Source organism: Oncorhynchus mykiss, chromosome 1 (genome assembly GCF_013265735.2).
Source record: "Oncorhynchus mykiss isolate Arlee chromosome 1, USDA_OmykA_1.1, whole genome shotgun sequence".
Taxonomy (NCBI): Eukaryota; Metazoa; Chordata; class Actinopteri; order Salmoniformes; family Salmonidae; genus Oncorhynchus; species Oncorhynchus mykiss.
Window position 1 is genome coordinate 24032462 of NC_048565.1, and position 17203 is coordinate 24049664.

The following is a 17203-nucleotide window of genomic DNA, read 5'->3' on the forward strand; positions in this document are numbered from 1 at the left end:
ACCGGGAGGTCCGTGGGGCGATGCACAATTGGCCTAGTGTCGTCTGGGTTAGGGAGGGCTTGGCTGGTAGGGAAATCCTTGTCTCACCAGCGACTCCTGTGGCGGGCCGGGCGCAGTGTGCGCTAACCAAGGTTGCCAGGTGCACAGTGTTTCCTCCGACACATTGGCTTCTGGGTTGGATGGCGCTGTGTTAAGAAGCAGTGCGGCTTGGTTGTGTATCGGAGGACGCATGACTTTCAACCTTTGTCTCTCCCGGGCCCGTACAGGAGTTGTAGCGATGAGACAAGATAGTAGCTACTAAAACAATTGGATACCATGAAATTGGGGAGAAGGGGTAAAATTCATAAAACATTTAAATGATGTGTTTCGGCTGCATGGACTTCACCAGGGAGTACAAAATACAATGTCCTCTTTTGAACAGCTTTTCCAATTAGCCCTAATTGAAAGGAGTGGTTACAAAATTGATTGGACACACCTAGTAAGCAATAAAGATAAAGATACAACTCCAGGGCCTCCCCACGAGGTCCTGGGGCGACGCACAATTAGCCTAGTGTTACACTGTGAAACGCTAGCTTAGTTAGCGGGGGTGCGCGCTAAATAGTGTTTCTTAAACAGTTAAACCACAGGGAAAGTTTGTGGATTTACAAACTACAGGCCACTAAATACCCTGGTTTAAATTAAGATATGGATTTCTCACCCTTCCTGTAGGGTCGTGATGGGTCCATTTGCTGTCATCTAGTGGACATTTTGCTCAATTGCCCTCAGCTATGTTTAGACTGTTGTTGTTCATGTTTTGCTGTGTTCTAGTGTACTATGGAATATATAGCTTTTTTATTCTTGACACTTCTCCCAGTCATATTTAAGGTTAGAACTACCTTTCTAAGTGTTCTGATACTTCTAGTATCTAGTATCAGTTTTTTTTAATAACACCTGCAAATCAAAATAAAATAGGCATTTCTTTATTATTAATCTCATATATAAACATTCTGTCAGCAAAGGATGTAACACCCTGTGGTGTTTTAGGCCTGTGGGACATGATAGTAGCACCACTTCCTGGTTGCCCAGCTGGACTGGGCCAATCCGGCACCTGGTGCAATAACAGGCCTGTTGGAAGAGGGGCCCCAACTTATCCCTTGAACCACAGCTCCTCAAGGCCCATGGGGCAGGAATGTGGCTGCCCGACGATCAAACAAATACAACATGTACTACAGCATACTCCTCTAGCCTCAGGAAAACACCTGCCAAGTAGCAAACAAAGAAAAGGGAAGTACTGCAAGTCGTATTTATGTAAAACATGTACAAAACATTAACACATGCTCTTTCCATGACAGACTGACCAGGTGAATGATAGGATCCCTAATTGATGTCACTTGACAAATCCACTTCAAATCAGTGTAGATGAAGGGGAGGAGACAGGTAAAAAAAAATATTTTTAAGCCTTGACACATGGATTGTGTGTCAGAGGGTGAATGGGCTAGACAAAAGATTGAAGTATCTTTGAACAGGGTATGGTAGTATGTGCCAGGCGCACCAGTTTGCATCAAGAACTGCAACGCTGCTGGGTTTTTCACAGTTTCCCTTGTATCAAGAATGGTCCACTACCCAAAGGACGTCCAGCCAACTTCACACAACTGTGGGAAGCATTGGCATCAACATCGGCCAGCAATCTTAGGAAGGTGTTAATGTTTTGTACACATTGTATATCGATTGAGATCATTGTGCATACTAACTTTTACACGTTTAAAACAGGCATTGATGGCAGACACATTAAAATACAGCAGTTCACCAGAGGACATATTAACCAAGAATAATGATCCATTTTTAAAGTACATAGTCATTATAGTACAACAACTTGTGTCTATTTAGTATTTATCATTTGAAAACTATAAAAATACAGTTAAACGAATGGAAACCTCCCACTGGAGAGTATTATTTCAAATATTTAAACAGGCAGATCATAACTAAACAGACCAAGACAAATGGAAGCTTGAAAAATAGGCCCCGTGCCAGTTACAACAGAAAATCAAATCTCTCTACTTACCATCAAACCAATCAGCACCCATAAAAATGCCCACATGAAATGTATAACCATTCAGAACTGTGTTCAAATCCTCCCTGTACCCCAACATTGTTCCCCTAAACTCTGGTGTAACAAAATGCCATCTTTAATTTCATAGGAAACGCAGTGAAACAGGCAAGTGTCATTTGGGTATAGAGGGCAAGAGTCTTACGGTTCCTGTGTTTGGACAGTGCTGTACAGTTTTCATAACAGGTTAGTGTCAAGCTACTTCTTCTCTGCAATTGACCTAGTGGGGAGAGGGCCAGGTGGCTCTTTCAAGGGAGAGGCCCCACAAGGGACAGTTTATACAGGAACATTGTTATTGAATGATCACAAAGACAACCATTCACTCACGTAATGCTTTATAGAACAAACAATACCAATGTTGCCTCAATGTCTGCTCCCTTTTCATTCCCTGTTTATAGAACAAACCAATCAATCCCTTTCTCCTCCAATCTTTTTAGCACCTACTTCACATTCTCTGAACACTGCAAACATAAGACCCCCTCTCTTTATTCACTCCACTCCCTTTCTTTGATGAAAATAGTGAAGCACTGGAAGGCACACCCAGAATACTGCAACTAGAAGTAGGCTAATGGAAAATAGGCAGCAAGGTATTACAATTGCTGTATCACGTTTCATGGTTTTGTATCAACATGGGGAATAGCAGTGCTTATATATTACAGTTAACCTTTTGGAACACGATTAAAGCATAACATTAAGTGTAGTTATGTTTTAAAGTTGATGCATGTAGTTGGTTCCACTGTAATCCCTGTCCAGTTCTGCTGGGAACTTTAACATCTCAAATTTTATATATATAGAGAGAGATATAAAGTACAGAAAAAGCTTAAGTCTCAAGAAATGAAATACAAATATCAGGAGAATGATTCCTGTCTGTGTGCTTCTAAAAAGGCAAGTAAAAACCTACTGACCTCCACCAATAAATAAATAAATACAGAACCAACAAGATAACAGGTTAATGATGCATGATGTGATACCCTCTCTTAACTCTCCCAGCGCCTAAACCACAAACATACAAATTGACCGACTTAAGCTTGGTAGGGGCAGAATATTATCGATATGCGTTAGACCAGCAAGCCCCAACAGAATAGACACACTGCCATGAGCAATTGATCTATGAGAACAGAGGTGACCGCCATGTGTCAGTATGATGCATAAAATAGAAGGCACTATGGTAGATTCCTGTTTAGTAGAACAGAACAATTTGATTACAAGAGGAAATATGCTTAGACACCCATGCTAAAATACAGATGTTTGCTATATCAACAAAATAGTTCTGCATATTAGTTGTAACAAATGCCTGTGTCCCTGTGCTTATAAGGCCTTATAAAAGATGTCGATCCTACACATATGACTTTTACCTCTAAGTTACAGATAGTGAGATGTACATTCTAGTCCACTCAATAGACTATGTAATAAAATCAATCACAAATGCATCTAAAACATCTTTCAAAGCAATGAGCAACACTCATTTGTGCAGTTTGGAGCCTTAGCTAGGCCCAAATACAATGAACCAAATCTCTTAGGCTGTGTGCAGTAAACAAGTTCAGAGCTTAAACCTTCAAACTAAACCCTACATCCATATATGGAGCCCCTTCACCTCAAATAACAATTACTGCAAGAGTACTGCTCATACACGAGGGTGATATTCTTATGCTTTAGATTATTAAATCGGTGATAGTATAAAAGTGCAGGTAACTGCCAAAATAATGGAAACACTTGAGTAAATGAGGGAAACAAAGTATATTGAAAGCAGATGCTTCCACAGGTGCACTTCCTGAGTTAATTAAGCAGGTAACAGCCCATCATGCTTACTTAGGGTGATGTATTATTTTGGCTACGCCCCCATAGGATGACAATAACCCCATCCACAGGGCACGAGTGGTCACTGAATATTTTGAGCATAAAAACGATGTAAGCCATATGCCATAGCCATCTCAGTAACCAGATCTCAACTCAATTAAACACTTATGGGAGATCCTGGAGGAAAACAAAAAAAAAAATCTGGAATTTCTCATGGAAGAATGGTGTCGCATCCCTCCAAGACTTCCAGACACTTGTACATTAAAGCTGTGGTGGCCCAACACCCTCTTAAAGACAATACATGTTGGTGTTTTCCTTTATTTTGACAGTTACCTGTATTTCAGCATAATCCCTCATTGGTTTCTGGAAGCATTTCAAGTGGGACTGTTAAGGACTGAATAAAAAAAAAAGGTTTACAACTTATACATTCAGAGCATCTAGAAGAAGAAAAAAATTCACCTAAGAGACAGGGGTTTAAAAAAATCTGTTAGCATAGACTACAGCAATGCACCTGCCCTGTGTTGATGATGCCTTTCACTTATTGATAGGACAGCAGGCAGTGAGACAGCTGTCTAGTGCCAAGGATGGTCAACAAAACAGCTTTTAGATGGTGACATTGGAATTATAAAATCCCTGGCACTTAAGTGAAATCAGAGTGCTTTCTGAATGCATAAGCGTTTGGAAAGATGCCAGCAGTATGACTTCTGTAGAGTCAAACGTAAGACTTTGTTAGCCAAAATGGTGCTTCCCAGGGTATTGCATTATTTTGGTTTGAAGGTTCCAAGTGAGTCTCTGAGTAAAGGCTCCTCCTTCAGGAAAGGGGTAAACGAAGAACGCACAGTGCGGCCCTGCAGCGACTGCTGCACACGGAAGTTGTTGACCATGCTCTTCTGCACCTCCTCCTCTGCTGAGGTGAAGAGAAGGCTCCGAAACACAGCCAGCTAAGGAAGAGACCGGACAGGGAGAGAATGTGTTAAGCAGACATGGAACAGCCGAGTGAAGTCACTAAAGCGTAGTCCACCAGTAGTTCTAACATTCCTTCCCTTTTTACCACGCACATGCACACGCTCTCACTCACACACTAACCTGGTCATGGCTGACTTCGATGTGCTGCTTCATGATAATCCAGGTCACTGCTTCGGTCAGAGGAGGCGTGGTCAGTGACCCTGCATACGTCCAGTAATCATCAATGTTAGTGGGCAGTAGGCAGGCTGGGTCAAACCTAGTGAACTCAACAACACTGTCCTAAGGTGTAAAAAGGGAAAGAGGAAAGGGTTACATGGTGCTGCCAACCGTGTCATAAGTTATAATAATAATTGCCATTTCCCAACCTTAATGTGTGATGTATTGTTGTCTACCTTCTTGACCTTTGTGCTGTTGACTGTGCCCTGTTTTGTGCTGCTACCATGCTGTGTTGTCATGTGTTGCTGCCTTGCTATGTTGTCGTCTTAGGTCTCTCTTTATGTAGTGTCGCTTGTGATGTGTGTTTTGTCCTAGATTTATATTGTATTTATTTATTTTAATCCCAGGCCCCGTCCCTGCAGGAGGCCTTTTGGTAGGCCGTCATTGTAAATAAGAATTTGTTCTTAACTGACTTGCCTAGATAAATAAAGGTACAAAAAAAGAAAATAAATTGTAGAGGCATGTCATTTGACTCATGGCCACTAGACAGCAGTTAAAGTTGACAGTCTCCCCATCTCAGATCATACAGTAAATTCCTTTGCAGTAATACTTCTGGAAAGTAACAAGGTGTTTGAGTGTGGGGTGGGGGGGCTCTAAATAATGCTAATTTAACCATTCTCCTATTTGTTTAAAATGTAGTGGTAAATATGAAACGTACACCCCCAACTACAGTGCCTTGCGAAAGTATTCGGCCCCCTTGAACTTTGCGACCTTTTGCCACATTTCAGGCTTCAAACATAAAGATATAAAACTGTATTTTTTTGTGAAGAATCAACAACAAGTGGGACACAATCATGAAGTGGAACGACATTTATTGGATATTTCAAACTTTTTTAACAAATCAAAAACTGAAAAATTGGGCGTGCAAAATTATTCAGCCCCTTTACTTTCAGTGCAGCAAACTCTCTCCAGAAGTTCAATGAGGATCTCTGAATGATCCAATGTTGACCTAAATGACTAATGATGATAAATACAATCCACCTGTGTGTAATCAAGTCTCCGTATAAATGCACCTGCACTGTGATAGTCTCAGAGGTCCGTTAAAAGCGCAGAGAGCATCATGAAGAACAAGGAACACACCAGGCAGGTCCGAGATACTGTTGTGAAGAAGTTTAAAGCCGGATTTGGATACAAAAAGATTTCCCAAGCTTTAAACATCCCAAGGAGCACTGTGCAAGCGATAATATTGAAATGGAAGGAGTATCAGACCACTGCAAATCTACCAAGACCTGGCAGTCCCTCTATACTTTCAGCTCATACAAGGAGAAGACTGATCAGAGATGCAGCCAAGAGGCCCATGATCACTCTGGATGAACTGCAGAGATCTACAGCTGAGGTGGGAGACTCTGTCCATAGGACAACAATCAGTCGTATATTGCACAAATCTGGCCTTTATGGAAGAGTGGCAAGAAGAAAGCCATTTCTTAAAGATATCCATAAAAAGTGTCGTTTAAAAAGTTTGCCACAAGCCACCTGGGAGACACACCAAACATGTGGAAGAAGGTGCTCTGGTCAGATGAAACCAAAATTGAACTTTTTGGCAACAATGCAAAACGTTATGTTTGGCGTAAAAGCAACACAGCTGAACACCACATCCCCACTGTCAAACATGGTGGTGGCAGCATCATGGTTTGGGCCTTTTCTTCAGCAGGGACAGGGAAGATGGTTAGAGCTCGAGATGTTTTGCAAGGAGGAATGGAAAAAATGTCAGTCTCTCGATGTGCAAAACTGATAGAGACATACCCCAAGCGACTTACAGCTGTAATCGCAGCAAAAGGTGGCGCTACAAAGTATTAACTTAAGGGGGCTGAATAATTTTGCACGCCCAATTTTTCAGTTTTTGATTTGTTAAAAAAGTTTGAAATATCCAATAAATGTCGTTCCACTTCATGATTGTGTCCCACTTGTTGTTGATTCTTCACAAAAAAATACAGTTTTATATCTTTATGTTTGAAGCCTGAAATGTGACAAAAGGTCGCAAAGTTCAAGGGGGCCGAATACTTTCGCAAGGCACTGTATGTCATGGTGCTGTCCATCCAGTAGGCTAGTACTGAATTTCAGCTTCAGCCGAGCTCCTTTCATTTTTCGCCATTTGTTTGCCATGCAGCCTTGATAAAAATAGCCTGTCTTTATTCCAATGCATTAGATTTATCCATTGATTTATCCTTGTTTGTTTTGTCAGTCAGCTGTTTAAAGCACTCGTTGCTGTTTTTTAGGTGTTCTCCCTGCCAACTGTGGCCAGAAGTACCAGGCCATTTATTATTTTCTATCAATATTGTTTTTCTTTACTGGATCACCTGATGGTCGACAATATCACTAGGCAACTAGCCTACAGCTAGACACCAATGCACATCCAATCCAGCCAACAAGTTTACCGTAATAACAGTAGTTGACTCTTTCGGTTAAAAGCATTCGGTTTTGCAATAGCATAGGCCTACATTACTTTGGATTTGTGTGCCCATGAGAACTGTTTTCACTGCGAAACATCACATAATGAAATGTTAGACTTAGTGGACTTTCCCAGATCTCCAAGATCCATTATTTGTACAGGGTTTAAGTTAAATATTCTAATTCAATTGTTAAATAATTAATAAATAACAACACTGTCAAATGTCATTAACATAAGGAAAGAAAGGTACTGTTTTATGTCCCATTATCTGTGAAGACTCCAAACATTAACTCATGACAATTCATGAACTAGGGTGAAAAACATGTTTTGATTCAACTGTATTATATTGAATGTAAGCTACCTATTCTGCGTGTGTTTGAAATGGCCTTGGCTGAGGGGGTAGGCTATCGGTAGGGGTGTAGGCCTAGTGAAGGATAAACGCAAGTAAATGTTGTTTACCCACCTTTTTTTTTTATGCATTGAAAGTGTTACTTTTTTTCATTTTAAACACTACATCACTGACTACTGGTAGGACTATTTGAAAATCATGCTAATACACATTACATTGTAGGCTAGTCTAGTAAGTTGACCATGTGTGTTAGGGTGACCATCCCGTTTTTCCCGGGACAGTTTCAGACCCATTTTAAGTGTCCCAACTTTTCAGGCTACAAAGAAATATCAATTTGTCAGCAAGACGCATCAATTAATGTAAGAATAATCAATGGAAATCGCAGAATGACACTAGGAACAATTTTGGTGCTTTGTAACAAATCTATTAACAGTCAAACAGCACAAGTATACATGCAGTTTGGATTAGAGGTCGACCGATTAATCGGAATGGCCGATTAATTTGGGCCGATTTCAAGTTTTCATAACAATCGGAAATTTTGGACACTATTATTATTTAATTTTTTTACACCTTTATTTAATCTTTATTTAACTAGGCAAGTCAGTTAATAACACTTTATTTTCAATTACGGCCTAGGAACAGTGGGTTAACTGCCTTGTTCAGGGGCAGAACAACAGATTTTTACGTTATCAGCTCGAGGATTCAATCTTGCAACCTTACAGTTAACTAGTCCAACGCTCTAACCACCTGCCTCTCATTGCACTCCACGAGGAGCCTGCCTGTTATGCGAATGCAGTAAGCCAAGGTAAGTTGCTAGATAGCGTTAAACTTATCTTATAAAAAAAACTAATCAAAATCACTAGTTAACTACACATGGTTGATGATATTACTAGTTTATCTAGCGTGTCCTGCGTTGCATATAATCGATGCGGTGCGTATTCACGAAAAAGGACTGTCCTTGCTCCAATGTGTACCTAACCATAAACATCAATGCCTTTCTTAAAATCAATACACAGAAGTATATATTTTTAAATCTGCATATTTAGCTTAAAGAAATCCAGGTTAGCAGGCAATATTAACCAGGTGAAAATGTGTCACTTCTCTTGCGTTCATTGCACGCAGAGTCAGGGTATATGCAACAGGTTGGGCCGCCTAATTTGCCAGAATTTTACGTAATTATGATATAACATTGAGGGTTGTGCAATGTAACAGGAATATTTAGACTTATGGATGCCACCCGCTAGATAAAATACGTAACGGTTCCGTATTTCACTGAAAGAATAAACGTCTTGTTTTCGAGATGATAGTTTCCCGGATTCGACCATATTAATGACCTACGGCTCGTATTTCTGTGTGTTATTATGTTATAACTAAGTCTATGATTTGATAGAGCAGTCTAACTGAGCGATAGGTAGGCACCAGCAGGCTCGTAAGCATTCATTCAAACAGCACTTTCGTGCTTTTTTGCCAGCAGCTCTTTGCTGTGCTTCAAGCATTGCGCTGTTTATGACTTCAAGCCCATCAACTCCCGAGGTAAGGCTGGTGTAACCAATGTGAAATGGCTAGCTAGTTAGCGGGGTGCGCGCTAATAGCGTTTCAAACGTCACTCGCTCTGAAACTTGGAGTGGTTGTTCCCCTTGCTGCTTCGAGGGTGGCTGTTGTCGATGTGTTCCTGGTTCAAGCCCAGGTAGGAGCCCAGGTAGGGGCGAGGAGAAGGACGGAAGCTATACTGTTACACTGGCAATACTAAAGTGCCTATAAGAACATCCAATAGTCAAAGGTTAATGAAATACAAAGAAATAGTCCTATAATTCCTAGAATAACTACAACCTAAAACTTCTTACCTGGGAATGTTGACGACTCATGTTAAAAGGACCCACCAGCTTTCATATGTTCTCATGTTCTGAGCAAGGAACTTAAACGTTAGCTTTCTTACATGGCACATATTGCACTTTTACTTTCTTCTCCAACACTTCGTTTTTGCATTATTTAAACCAAATTGAACATGTTTCATTATTTATTTGAGGCTAAATTGATGTATTAAGTTAAAATAAGTGTTTATTCAGTATTGTTGTAATTGTCATTATTACAAATACATTTAAAAAATAATAACAAACAATAATAAAAAATAATATTATTATTCTTTTTTTTGTATTTTTTAAATCAGCCGATTAATCGGTATTGGCTTTTTTTGGTCCTCCAATAATCGGTATCGGCGTTGAAAAATCATAATCGGTCGACCTCTAGTTTGGATGCTGGAATTATTTTGGAGTGGACCAACATGCCTACTTTTTGAAGTGATTTGTTTGACAATCAGATGAAAATATGACTGGTTGTGTTCATGCCACATTAAAAGGTAATTAAAAGGTCATTTATTAGGCCGATAAATTTGAAATAGCATGGTGTAATTCACACTCCAATAGTCACACAAATGTCATGTATGCGCCACCGGAGAGAGGCTTGTCTAGAATACCAACCTAAGTCATACAGCACTGACTACTTGTGTTCTTAAGCTTTGGGCGGCCTTCTCAGAAACTCAGCGACATATAACCCCTGCTTGAAACGTTCTCTCTGAAACCTTGGCAACAAAAATCACCTGCATGGTTTCAGTGGTCAATCATTGAACTCACCTTGTGTCTGACAGCAGGTAGGACATCTACTAGTTTCTGCAGTCCCTCGTGTCTCTTCCCTATCTGAGGAGGAAAATAATCTGTGTCTGAGCACTGAGTCCTTCTGTCAGGCATGTGCTGTGTGTTTACATTCACTGCATGGGGTGTTTACATTTCAATGTCAGTAAATATTGAAATGGTGTGTATATGACGTGTACAGTTGAAGTCGGAAGTTTACCTTAGCCAAATACATTTAAACTCAGTTTTTCACAATTCCTGACATTTAATCATAGTAAAAATTCCCTGTCTTAAGTAAGTTAGGATCACCACTTTATATTAAGAATGTGAAATGTCAGAATAATAGTAGAGTGATTTATTTCAGCTTTTATTTCGTTCATCACATTCCCAGTGGGTCAGAAGATTACATACACTCAATTAGTATTTGGTAGCACACACTGCTTCAGTTCTGCCCACAAATTTTCATTAGGATTGAAGTCAGGGCTTTGTGATGGCCACTCAAATACCTTGAATTTGTTGTCCTTAAGCCATTTTGCCACAACTTTGGAAGTATGCTTGGGGTCATTGTCCATTTGGAAGACCCATTTGCGACCAAGCTTTAACTTCCTGTCTTGAAATGTTGCTTCAATATATACACATAATTTTCCTACCTCATGATGCCATCTATTTTGTGAAGTGCACCAGTCCCTCCTGCAGCAAAGCACCCCCACAAAATTATGCAACCACCCCCGTGCTTCACGGTTGGGATGGTGTTCTTCGGCTTGCAAGCCTTCCCCTTTTTCCTCCAAACATAATGATGGTCATTATGGCCAAACAGTTCTATTTTTGTTTCATCAGACTAGAGGACATTTCTCCAAAAAAGTACGATATTTGTCCCCATGCGCAGTTGCAAACCGTAGTCTGGCTTTTTAAATGGCATTTTTTGAGCAGTGGCTTCTTCCTTGCTGAGCGGCCTTTCAGGTTATGTCGATATAGGACTCGTTTTACTGTGGCTATAGATACTTTGGTACCGGTTTCCTCCAGCATCTTCACAAGGTCCTTTGCCGTTTTTCTGGGATTGATTTGCACTTTTCGCACCAAAGTACGTTCATCTCTAGGAGACAGAACACGTCCCCTTCCTGAGCGGTATGACGGCTACGTGGTCCCATTGTGTTTATACTTGCAAACTATTGTTTGTACAGATGAACGTGGTACCTTCAGGCATTTGGAAATTCCTACCAAGGATTAACCAGATTTGTGGTCTACAATTTCTTTTCCAGAGGTGTTGGCTGATGTCTTTTGATTTTCCCATGATGTCAAGCAAAGAGGCACTGAGATTGAAGGTAGGCCTTGAAATACATCCACAGGTACACCTCCAATTGACTCAAATTATGTCAATCAGCCTAACAGAAGCTTCTAAAGTCATTACATCATTTTCTGGAATTTTCCAAGCTGTTTAAAGGCATAGTCAACTTCGTGTATGTAAACTTCTGACCCACTGGAATTGTGATACAGTGAATTATAAGTGAAATAATCTGTCTGTAAACAATTGTTGGAAAAATTACTTGTGTCATGCACAAAGTAGATGTCCTAAGACTTGCCAAAACTATAGTTTGTTAACAATAAATTTGTGGAGTGGTTGGAAAATGAGTTTTAATGACTCCAAACTAAGTGTGTGTAAACTTCCGACTTCAACTGTCTGTATGACAGTGGTGGTGGGTTGCATGTGGTAGGGATGCTTCGCTATGTTAACAAGAAGCATGAAGTTACCTTGAGGAAAACCCCAATAACAGCCAGTCCATTCTCCTCCATCACCGCCTCCTCAAACCGGCTGTACTTATCAGAGTTCCAGTGGACCATGTGGAGCTATCAACAGAAAAGGCAACGCCATACATTAATTAGAACCTATTTATCCACACACCCAGAGAATTAAAATGGAATGTGTCACAGATTATATTTGCTGCTGGATAATTATGAATCTTTAATATCATTCTCAAGATAAACGGTTACCTTTGTGGTAGAACAATCAATTATCAAAACTGTAACAACAAAAAATTAGCAGATTCTGAATGAAAATCCACCCCAAAATCCTCCATCCTGATCAGTAGCTATTAAACCAAACGGAGCATCGTCTGACCCTGAGGTCACATGCAGCTGCTCTTTGTTTTACTCCATCGGAGTGTCCAACCCAACCCTACTCATACTCACACCACAGATCCCTATTCACCCTGGGATCTGGGGAGATTTCTATAAAGAATGGTACAACCCAATAAGTAAACTGAGAAGGATCCATTATCTCTGTTACCCACTGTGGTGTGCTCCTATTAGGCACACAGAGTGAGTTGTGTGCTGTAATCGTAACTTGAGCCTCTGTACACACACTGCACCTGGGGAGTCTTGAGAACCCTGACATGGTCAGATTCTCACAGCCACTAACGCCAGCTTGGCGTGGCATCCTCCCCCAGACATACAGTAGTACTCCCTCTATTGCATAAGTATGCTTTAGGTGAGTGGAAAAATATGAAAATAGATCACACATTAAAAGGTGGGCCTTAAGGATAGAACAGAATGCATTCTGCTTCTATACGTAGAGGTTTCCAACAGCACAATCCCCCTGTCACAGAAATTGCATGCCAATGTCGTCATGGATTGGCTAGGGCATCAGTATTGACTTGATGACTAAGCAGTCCCTACTATCTACCGTTCCATGCCACAGTCTCCTGAAGACTATGACTCTATTAGACTTGACATGTTAGGAGGTTCTTACTATAGCATAGCTAGAGTCATTCAACAAAGTTAACATTTAAATAGACACTCTCTGTTAAGTAAGAGGACGTGCAGTAGCTACCTCAGCAGGGAAGAGGCGGCGGTCCACTGTGTGCTCAGAGCCCCATGCGTTGCTCTCCCCCCAATGGAAGTGGAACTGACACAGCCGGAAGTTGTCCTCCAGAGGACCCCCTTTAAGTGCTGAGAGGGAGAGAGCGACGAGAAGAAATCGACCACTCATCAATGTTGTGTTAGAGACGCATACAATATTGAGAAGAAACCGTAATTAATACACACAACAGCTGTGGAGAGTTAAACATTATTATATAAACATACTTGTTAAAACATATGTATCCTCTTCTCACACAAACACACATTAAAAGCAGAACTAAGAATTAAATTACAGAATAATTAGCCTACTGTTAAAAAAAATGTTTGCCTCTTGGTATAAATATTTATGTAAAGTCTAGCGGTTAATAAAATATAAATTTCTGAAATAATATTGGATTGAAAATTTAAGTAATTAGACTGTCTAAACAATAAGTTAAGACCATGATGTTGAGAAATAAGCCAAGAGCAGGGATACCTAAATGTAAATCAAAGTCATGTTCCACGTGGCAGGCATTGCAGTTTTAAATCAGGAGGTCACACGGCAGAACAGAAACTGCTTACTGGATTTGTCGGTGGTGTCATCATACTCAACCAGGAATGAGTACCCGTTGTTCCATATCTGTGAACATGTCCTGGGGTCGTAATCCGGGGTCAGCGGCTTGAGATGCGGATCAAAGACACTCTTGCGCACCCGAATATCGATCGGAGATTGTCTGTTGCCCCCAGGAGCAACAAGTGGTCCCTGCCACATAGGATGCACTGGAGTCAAAGCATGAGAGAGGGGATTTAAATCTAGTCTGATAGTAAAATGTAAAACAGCAGCTTGTCTTTAGTAAATCACATTAGGTCATATTCCTTAGCCTACTGTAAGAAATGCTGACACTTACTTTTCATAGTGTACTCTCCAGCTTCCTGCATTCTAAAATAGGTAATAAGTCAAATTTCCAAATAACATAAGATCAAATGTCTCAAAGTAGACAAGCAATTCTGAAAACTTTGTGAGACCAGTAGTCTAAGCCTCCTCCGTTGATTCCGTTTAAGAAATTAAAAAAGCAGGAGGAAAAAGTGACACTTCCTTCAGTAACTCCTATTGAAAGGAAATTACAGGATAAGCAAAATGTGGGTAGGCTACAGAAACAGACTCGCGGAATGTATTGGCAGCCCACCAGGTCTACTCCGCAGCAGGAATGGGAGACACTAGTTCAGCTCTGAATGGAACGTTTCATAGATGTACATCTTCTGGCGTTAAAATAAATCTACTACGACTTCCTGGTTTTGCCATTGGGCTGCAAAACAATAACTGCCTATGATGCAATTTACATCAGTCACTGACCGCTCTGCCAATGGGACTGTGAATGCTTAACCTATGTGAATGCTTAACCTACGACAAAGGTCGTTTGGAAAAGGTATTTAATGGAAAAATGTATTAACAATTATCCATTTTGCTACTGTACCTGAAAAAAAAAGGGCCTATCCTTACTAGCATTTTCTAAATTCGAACGAACCACCTGCAACTGAACACAGACCTATTAGAAGATTTGTTTGACCGAATCGAGGACGAAGATAGTGTCGCTAAGTTAAAGTTGATTGAAAATTCTCTGTGATACGCCAAACAGTAGCTATCCTGCAATGACTAATAGATCACATTACTTGTTACAATCGGCTAGATATTCATGAAGTAAGTATGTGGACGAGTGTGGCTATTTCAGCCACACCCGTTGCTGACAGGTGTATAAAATTGAGCACACACCCATGCAATCTCCATAGACAAACATTGTGTAAAACTTGCCGCCATTGGATTCTGGAGCAGTGGAAACACTTTCTCTGGGGTAATGAGTCACGCTTCACCATCTGGCAGTCCGACAGACAAATCTGGGTTTGGTGAATGCCAAGAGAATACTACCTGCTCCAATGCATAGTGCCAACTGTAAAGTTTGGTGGAGGAGGAATAATGGTCTGGTGCTGTTTTTCATGGTTCGGGCTAGGCCCTTTCGTTCCAGTTGTGAAATCTTAACTCTACAGTATACAATGACATTCTAGACGATTCTGTGCATCCAACTTTGTGGCAATAGTTTAGGGAAGGCCTTTTCCTGTTTCAGCATGATAATGCCCCACTGCACAAAGCGAGGTTCATACAGAAATGATTTGTCAAGATCGTTGTGGAAGAAGCCCAGCGAACACCTTTGTTAATGCTTGTTTACGGAAGACAGAGGCGACCACCTGTGCTAAGCGTAACTGGGGAGAAAGGTGTAGCGGAAGTGTAGTTTGTCAGCTGGATGCACACACAGCCATATGGATCTGTGCAAATCTGCTACATTAAGTGAATATATTTTTAAATATTATTTCTCGCTTATACAATATGGAATTTATTTCATACATTTCAAAAACCGTAATGCAAGCAATGATTGATGGTTCTAAACATTAAAACAGAGCGCTGGGATTTTAGTTCACATGTTCCCACCGGTATGCAGTGCTTATATCTGAGAACCCTTGGAATAATGCATAATGCCTTGGGTTCTGGAGAGAAAAGTCAGGCCTTATGAATGTCTTGAGTAAAGACAAGACCATAAACCAAACATGCAGTGTACAATAGGCCAAGTTAAAAAATAAAATACAAAAGATAAACATAAATTGTGATCACAGTTATGATCAAATTGACATGTGTATGTACACACCATAGTTACAATCAAAACCAGTACCCGGCCAGAAGTTTAGAATGAACTAATTCCCCCTGAAAATGTGACGCCAATTCACTCATGCAGAAATCCAGTCCTTGGTTTCCATGTATTCTTTGTGCACCCGTTGCGATCAAAACAACGCCATTATTAACCCTTTAGTAATGTAGTCATTGTGGATTTCGATTACAACTTTACAGCGTAGCCATTTATGCTACTATTGCTTGAGCGATTGAAACGGTCTTATTTCTCATGTAATCTCAGCGGCCAGCTGGACTGAACATTAATGTCATTGTTCTAGTCTTATGAAATGAAGAGCAAACAGCTAGCGAATTCAACTGCAACTAATGATAATTCAGCTGTAATATGATGAAAGCTACCGTACTTTTAAAGTTTCGACACTTACACGCTGAAAGCACATATTTGCTTGAACATGCAGTGAGGTTGCATCTTCTCACAGGTATCAACCGTTGACCTTTAGTTTGCTTGATGACATGTCTCTGCAGATGCCGGGCAAGTGGGTTTACGATCGATGAGAGAGCCACCATGACCACGGTTCTTCAAATAGGCTACTCGAAGTTTGCGAGAGTCAAAATGATCTGTTGTGTTATCTTTTCAGGTAAGGCAAAACGTCGAATTAAAACTGCTCCCGTCTCCCGAGTCGTTCGGTTTCATATATTTTCAATCAGAAACAACAACGCGAGTTGCGTTATGGCCCCTCTTCTTCCACACTGACAGTTTCGGATGGCTGCCGGCTGGCTCTCTCCACACTATCGCTTGATTGATCTAGAAAATAGACAAGCTTTCACACGATTGAAACATTCACGTAAATTCAAAAGGTTTACACTTGACCTGTTGATGCGTGCTTACTTTAACACCGCGGCGATTTATATTGGCTACCTACTGCTATCGCACGCTCCGAATCAATGAAGGTGAAATATTGTTTGTAAAGTGTTTGCGATAATGTGGTTCCAAAAGGAAGAGATCGTTGAGTGGGGCTCGTGTAAGACTCTCGACCAATCGGCTTTATCCTCTGAGAGGCGTTTCAAACAACATGCGCTAGATCTAGACCCGTGACATAGATATTTGGTGTACTTTTTGCTTAGTTTTGTTGAAATGTCTGTGTGGTTCTTGTCATATGTCATAACAGCACAATTCATCTGAGCCTCATGATCTTCAATACGATACATTGTCAAATGTGTAGTGCTTTCTCTAAAACAAAAACTCACTCATTGACTGTGT

The 17203-nt window shown here is 40.6% G+C and overlaps 1 protein-coding gene across 3 annotated transcripts; it reads right to left on the bottom strand.

The window, feature by feature from the left end:
• Positions 1 to 1763: 1763 nt before the first annotated feature.
• Positions 1764 to 16972, bottom strand: LOC110512077 (carbonic anhydrase 5B, mitochondrial). 3 transcript variants are annotated; one of them, XM_021592683.2, is made up of 8 exons: positions 16832 to 16972; positions 16368 to 16747; positions 13848 to 14045; positions 13258 to 13376; positions 12180 to 12275; positions 10434 to 10496; positions 4970 to 5128; positions 1764 to 4824 (listed from the first exon to the last, which is right to left on the bottom strand). In XM_021592683.2, the coding sequence occupies exons 2-8, from the start codon at positions 16507 to 16509 to the stop codon at positions 4645 to 4647; spliced, it is 957 nt and encodes a 318-aa protein (XP_021448358.1). In that variant the 5' UTR covers positions 16510 to 16747; positions 16832 to 16972; the 3' UTR covers positions 1764 to 4644. The 3 variants fall into 3 exon arrangements, with proteins under 3 accessions (XP_021448358.1, XP_036828781.1, XP_021448395.1); XM_036972886.1 differs by having other exon boundaries at positions 16368 to 16969; XM_021592720.2 differs by lacking the exons at positions 16368 to 16747; positions 16832 to 16972 and adding an exon at positions 14174 to 15040.
• Positions 16973 to 17203: the final 231 nt, after the last annotated feature.

What these genes read in the sequence shown, in the direction of transcription:
- LOC110512077 (XM_021592683.2), bottom strand. Translation starts at nt 16,509, where the DNA reads ATGGTGGCTCTCTCATCGATCGTAAACCCACTTGCCCGGCATCTGCAG. An exon ending in CAAATATGTGCTTTCAGCGT is followed by an intron (nt 14,046 to 16,367) that starts GTAAGTGTCGAA and finishes CTTTGACTCCAG; the next exon opens with TGCATCCTATGTGGCAGGGA. An exon ending in GCCGCCTCTTCCCTGCTGAG is followed by an intron (nt 12,276 to 13,257) that starts GTAGCTACTGCA and finishes TTCTGTTGATAG; the next exon opens with CTCCACATGGTCCACTGGAA.